The sequence below is a fragment of the Cicer arietinum genome, chromosome 1 (assembly GCF_000331145.2).
Source record: "Cicer arietinum cultivar CDC Frontier isolate Library 1 chromosome 1, Cicar.CDCFrontier_v2.0, whole genome shotgun sequence".
Lineage (NCBI taxonomy): Eukaryota > Viridiplantae > Streptophyta > Magnoliopsida > Fabales > Fabaceae > Cicer > Cicer arietinum.
This window is the reverse complement of record NC_021160.2, coordinates 50,745,507-50,750,918: the sequence shown is the minus strand read 5'-3', so window position 1 is coordinate 50,750,918 and position 5,412 is coordinate 50,745,507. Positions and strand designations below refer to the sequence as shown.

Genomic DNA, 5,412 nt, shown 5'->3' with positions numbered 1-5,412 from the left:
CACAAATATAAAATTATTTCATATATTAATAAAATATATTAAAATTAACTTTTTATTTACATTTATTAAAAATTCATGTCGCTAATTATAAACACCAATAAAAAAATTACTTGAATATAAACATCTTTTTAATTTACTAGATTTATTTATTATTTTCTTTCAATTTTAATCTTAATTAATACTATTAATTGTTTTAGAATATAAAAAGTTATTATTAAATACATCAATAAATAAATAAAATTTTAATAATTTTTCTAACAAAATGAGCACATCAGTTGTACTGGAATGTTTTCTTAACAAGAGTTAAATTTACCGTATAAATTTATATTTAAGAAAGGAGGTAATAGTGATTTTAGTTAATTTTCAATTTTTACTATATACATTATTTTTAAAATACTAATTACATTTTATATTAATTATAATAAAAAATGAAGTAATAACTAAAAATAATAATTTGATAAAATAATTATTTTATTTCTTTTATTTATATTTATTTTTAATAAACGTAAAATGAATAAAATTAAGAGGAAGTATGATGTGGAATTAAACCATTTTAAAAATAATTTTGAGTTTTTCTACTCAATAATTTATTATAAATATTAAAAAAAATGAATCTAATGATTAAATTACTTTTTTATTAAATATATTAAATATCATACAATTATTTAAAATAAAATTATTTAATATTTATTAAATAAATTAAAATAAACACATAATAAGTTTTTTTTAAATATAAATGAACATCAACCATTAAATTATATAACTATAAATTTTGAATTATAAAATTTTATATATTTGATTATTAACATAGTCCGATGATAATCAGGGTTGATTTAATAAAATTCAATATTTATACTATGTTTTAAAATTGATTTTGAATAACATATAAAAACACTTTTTTATTTCTACATGAACTTCATAATTCTCTTACTAGAAAGTAAATATAGAGTAAAAAATTATTAAATCTATTTTATAATAAGTCACTCATTTATAAAAACAAAAAATATTTTGAAATAAATGATTTTTCAATTGATCAAATAATATTAATATTATTTTTACATTGTATAACAGATATTTTTGATAAAAATAATATTTTTTAGAAAAAATACTAATAAATAAAATTTAAAAAATTGTGCGTTTTATAGTTTAGAATTGTAAAAAGAAATTTGAAATAATCCAAGTTATAGATTTTTGTTATATTGGTTATGATGAAATTGTGTAATGGAAGAAATATTAAAGTAATGGAAAAGATGTTTGGTTTGGCTGGCTAAGGAATAGGATTGGTTTGATTAGTTTAATAGGCTTTGGAGAGTGTTTAGCAATAAGCATCCGTGTGTGTGTGTGTGTGTGTGTGTGTGTGTGACTTGTGAAACACAAAAACTTGTCCCTTTCTTCTTTTCCCTTTTTTCTCTGAGAGATCTGAGAGACAAACAAAACTACAACAAAATATCATCTCAAAAAGTTGAACTCTTTTTTGCATGATGAAACTCGTGAACCTTCTTTCTCAAGTGAACATGGTATCATTCAGAATCTCTCTGTAACATACAAACCCACCTACTCAATTATTCTCATTCATAAACTTAATTAACTCATCACAATTTCATTTTTCAGGTTCTTCAAAAACTAAAGCTTCTTTTCTGATTACAAAAAAAATAAAATAAAACAGAACAATCAAATTGTTCTCTCTAAGAAGTTGAAGTTTCTATCTTTTTTTTGTGGGGTTGTAAGATTCACATTTGTTGAACCAAAGAAGTAAACAATTCAATTTCCTACCGCACATTTTTCAGCGCGTGACAATAAGGTAAAAAAGTTAAAAACAGAGTACTCTGTTTCTGTTTCTGTTTCATTTCAATGTTTTTTGTTTGTTTTTCTTTGAAAAGAAAAAATCAACAAAGGAGTTGCTTATATAGATTCTGATTATTTATTCAAATCTCGTTCGATTTCTTCACAACATTCACTGAAAAATTGTTCCACTGTTTGATCACTTTTTCTTTCTTTCTCTGCTACGAAACAGAACAGAAGATTGAAACCGATGAAGGAAGCTGAGAAAAGCTTAGATCCACAACTATGGCACGCATGTGCTGGAGGAATGGTTCAAATGCCATCAGTGAACTCAAAAGTTTTCTACTTTCCTCAAGGTCATGCAGAACATGCTCAAACCAACGTTGATTTTGGAGCCTCTTTTCGAATTCCACCATTAATCCTCTGTCGTGTAGCTTCTGTGAAATTTTTAGCCGACCCAGAAACAGATGAAGTATTTTCAAAGATGACTTTGATTCCCTTAAGAAGTTCAGAGCTTGAAAATGAAGATTTTGATGGTGTTGATGGTAATGCTTCTGAGAATTCAGAAAAGCCTGCATCTTTTGCTAAGACTTTGACACAATCTGATGCAAACAATGGTGGTGGGTTTTCTGTTCCGAGATACTGTGCAGAAACGATTTTTCCTCGGCTTGATTACTCGGCAGAGCCGCCTGTTCAAACGGTGATTGCTAAGGATGTTCATGGCGAGGTTTGGAAGTTTAGACATATCTATAGAGGAACACCAAGGAGGCATTTGTTAACAACTGGTTGGAGTAGTTTTGTAAACCAGAAGAAGCTTGTTGCAGGTGATTCTATTGTGTTTCTGAGAGGTGAAAATGGTGAACTTTGTGTTGGGATTCGTCGCGCTAAGAGAGGGATTGTTGGTGGTTTGGAAACACCTTCTGGATGGAGTTCTGTGAATGGAAGTTGTGGTTTTGGAGTTGGAGGTTATGGTGCTTTTTTGAGAGAGGATAATAAGTTGTTGAGAAATGGATGTGGGAATTTGAGTCCTAATGGTGGGGGTGTAGGTGGTAATTTAGGGGGTGGAAGAGTTAAAGTGAGTGGTGAATCTGTGAGGGAAGCTATGAGACTTGGTGGTAGTAATCAACCATTTGAGGTTGTTTATTATCCAAGAGCAAGTACTCCTGAGTTTTGTGTTAAGACTTCAGCTGTGAAAGCTGCTATGAGAATTCAATGGTGTTCTGGTATGAGGTTTAAAATGCCATTTGAAACTGAGGATTCTTCTAGGATTAGTTGGTTCATGGGAACTATTTCTTCTGTTCATGTTGTTGATCCTATCCGTTGGCCTAATTCCCCTTGGAGACTTCTTCAGGTACCACTCTCTTTTAACTTTTTTTGGAGAACATGTTTGTGATAATATGATTCCTTAACTATATCTTGATTTAAGCCTGAAGGGTTTCAATTTTGATGTCTTCTTTTAAGCTGCTTTGTTGAAGTTCATTTCTCTGTGTTGGGAATGACTCATAGTTTACTGGATCTTAGTATTTAAACACAAGTTCTAAATTGTAATCCTAAGTTTGAATAATAGAAAGGAACTGCGTTTATAGATGTAGGTACAATTGGCTGAACTCTGTGTATTATTTGTTTGCGCTTTCTCGTATCTGTTACTTCTGAACCAGGGTTGGTGTTCTAACACTTTGAATTGAAGGTCTCTTTTAAGAGTTTGGTTATGCTATAATATATGTGAAAGCAAAATGCTTGATGTTTTTAGTCCATGAATATATCTATTGTTTCTATGTAAAAACATTATTGTCCTAGAGTTTGAATTTGAACTTGTAGAAAGACTTGCCATGAATCATGATGCAACAACCTTGATTAAACTTTTTGCATTATAACAACTTCAGGTTACATGGGACGAACCGGATTTGCTACACAATGTGAAGCGTGTGAGTCCATGGTTGGTTGAGTTAGTATCAAACATGTCAGTGATTCATCTCACGCCGTTCTCGCCACCGCCAAGGAAGAAATTTCGTTTTCCACCACATCCCGATTTCCCTCTCGATGTTCAATTTCCGATACCGACTTTTTCAGGCAACCCGTTCGGGACTAATAACCCTTTGTGTTGTTTATCAGATAATAATAACAATGCTCCTGCAAGCATACAGGGAGCCAGGCATGCTCAAATTGGAATATCTCTCTCAGATTTTCACCTTAACAACAACAAACTTGAGTTAGGAGTGTTTAATCCAAACCATAATGAGATGATGATGATTTCTAATGGCAGCAACATAGTAAAAAACAACAATCATGATAAGAAGAACAAAGAAAGTTTATCATGTTTGTTAACCATAGGAAACAATTCTCACAAGAGTTTGGAAAAATCAGATAATAATAATAATAGTAGTAGTAGTAATGTTAATGTTAAGAGACACCAATTTTTGCTTTTTGGTCAACCAATACTCACTGAGCAACAAATCTCAAGAAAATGTTGTAGCAATGAGAATAAGGAGAAAGAAAAGTGGTTTTTGAGTGACACAAAATCTTCTGAACAGTTTTCATCACCAGGTAAATCATCTACTGTTACTAGTGGTGATGAGGTTTGTTGGAAACAACAAGTTGGAATATTAGATAGTGGTCATTGCAAGGTATTCTTGGAGTCAGAAGATGTTGGAAGAACAATAGATTTGTCACGTGTTGGTTCTTATGAAGAACTGTATACAAAACTGGCAAACATGTTTGGAATAGAAAGGTTGAGTCATGTACTATACCGTGATGCAACAGGTGCTGTTAAACAAACTGGTGAAGAACCCTTCAGGTATTCTTCTTCTTCTTCTTTTTATCCAAATCATTAATTAATATCAATATTTTATTCATTTTGTACTTATAAGAGTGTATAGAAACTAAATCTCTTGTTTTATTGGGTTTTTTGCAGTGATTTCATGAAGACAGCAAAAAGATTGACAATTCTGATGGATTCAGGCAGCAAAGATACTAGAAGGTGTGACAAAATAAATTAATGTTATTATTTATAGTTTCTTAGTTGAGTATATATGAAGGAAACAAACATTTTTTGTGGATTTTTCTTTTTTTCCAGGGTGTGTATCACAGGAACTAGGAATGCTGAACGTGGATTAGATGCATCAAATAAGAGAGGACCTCTGAGCATATTTGCATGATACTATGGTGTTGCATTGCATCTGAATTATTATTATAAGATATTTCTATCAGAAGTTGAAGGATATATTCTTGTTAGAGAGACCTTCAAATTTAATCATATTTTGGAGTATTAATTTTTGTTTAAGTTGTAGAAAACAATTATTATTCCTTTATTTTACCAAAACAATTATTATTCCTGTTTCATGCACAATTACTATTCTAATGTTAACCGAAATTTGGCTTCCATTAGCAACTTTTTTAAAATTGAAACCATTAATTAATCTATTTTTGTGTACTTTGTAGTACGGATATTTTTTATCGAAAGCGTGTCTCGACGTTTAACATGTATCAATGTCGGAATCGATATATTAATTATATTTAATTTACTTTTTAAAATTATTATCGATGTTAACGCGTTATAGGTTTTTATGTGTCAATAACTTGGTATGGCATGAGTATCAAGTTTAAGGTGTGATGCTGATGCTAATCTTGATT

At 30.2% G+C, this 5,412-nt stretch overlaps 1 protein-coding gene across 3 annotated transcripts; it reads left to right on the top strand.

Moving 5' to 3' along the window:
- The first annotated feature begins 1,335 nt into the window (after positions 1-1,335).
- ARF4 (auxin response factor) lies at positions 1,336-5,163 on the top strand. Of its 3 annotated transcripts, none has more exons than XM_027331584.2 (6): positions 1,336-1,517; positions 1,612-1,801; positions 2,020-3,133; positions 3,666-4,576; positions 4,694-4,759; positions 4,856-5,163. In XM_027331584.2, exons 3-6 carry the CDS (start codon positions 2,033-2,035, stop codon positions 4,935-4,937), a joined length of 2,160 nt encoding a protein of 719 aa, XP_027187385.1. In that variant the 5' UTR covers positions 1,336-1,517; positions 1,612-1,801; positions 2,020-2,032; the 3' UTR covers positions 4,938-5,163. The 3 variants fall into 3 exon arrangements, with proteins under 3 accessions (XP_027187385.1, XP_004487099.1, XP_012570270.1); XM_004487042.4 differs by having other exon boundaries at positions 2,015-3,133; XM_012714816.3 differs by having other exon boundaries at positions 1,336-1,801; positions 2,015-3,133.
- The last annotated feature ends 249 nt before the right edge of the window (positions 5,164-5,412 follow it).

Coding starts and splice junctions, on each gene's coding strand:
- ARF4 (XM_027331584.2), top strand. CDS start 2,033: ATGAAGGAAGCTGAGAAAAGCTTAGATCCACAACTATGGCACGCATGT. Junction 4,577..4,693: donor ACTGGTGAAGAACCCTTCAG/GTATTCTTCTTC, acceptor GGTTTTTTGCAG/TGATTTCATGAAGACAGCAA. Junction 4,760..4,855: donor GGCAGCAAAGATACTAGAAG/GTGTGACAAAAT, acceptor CTTTTTTTCCAG/GGTGTGTATCACAGGAACTA.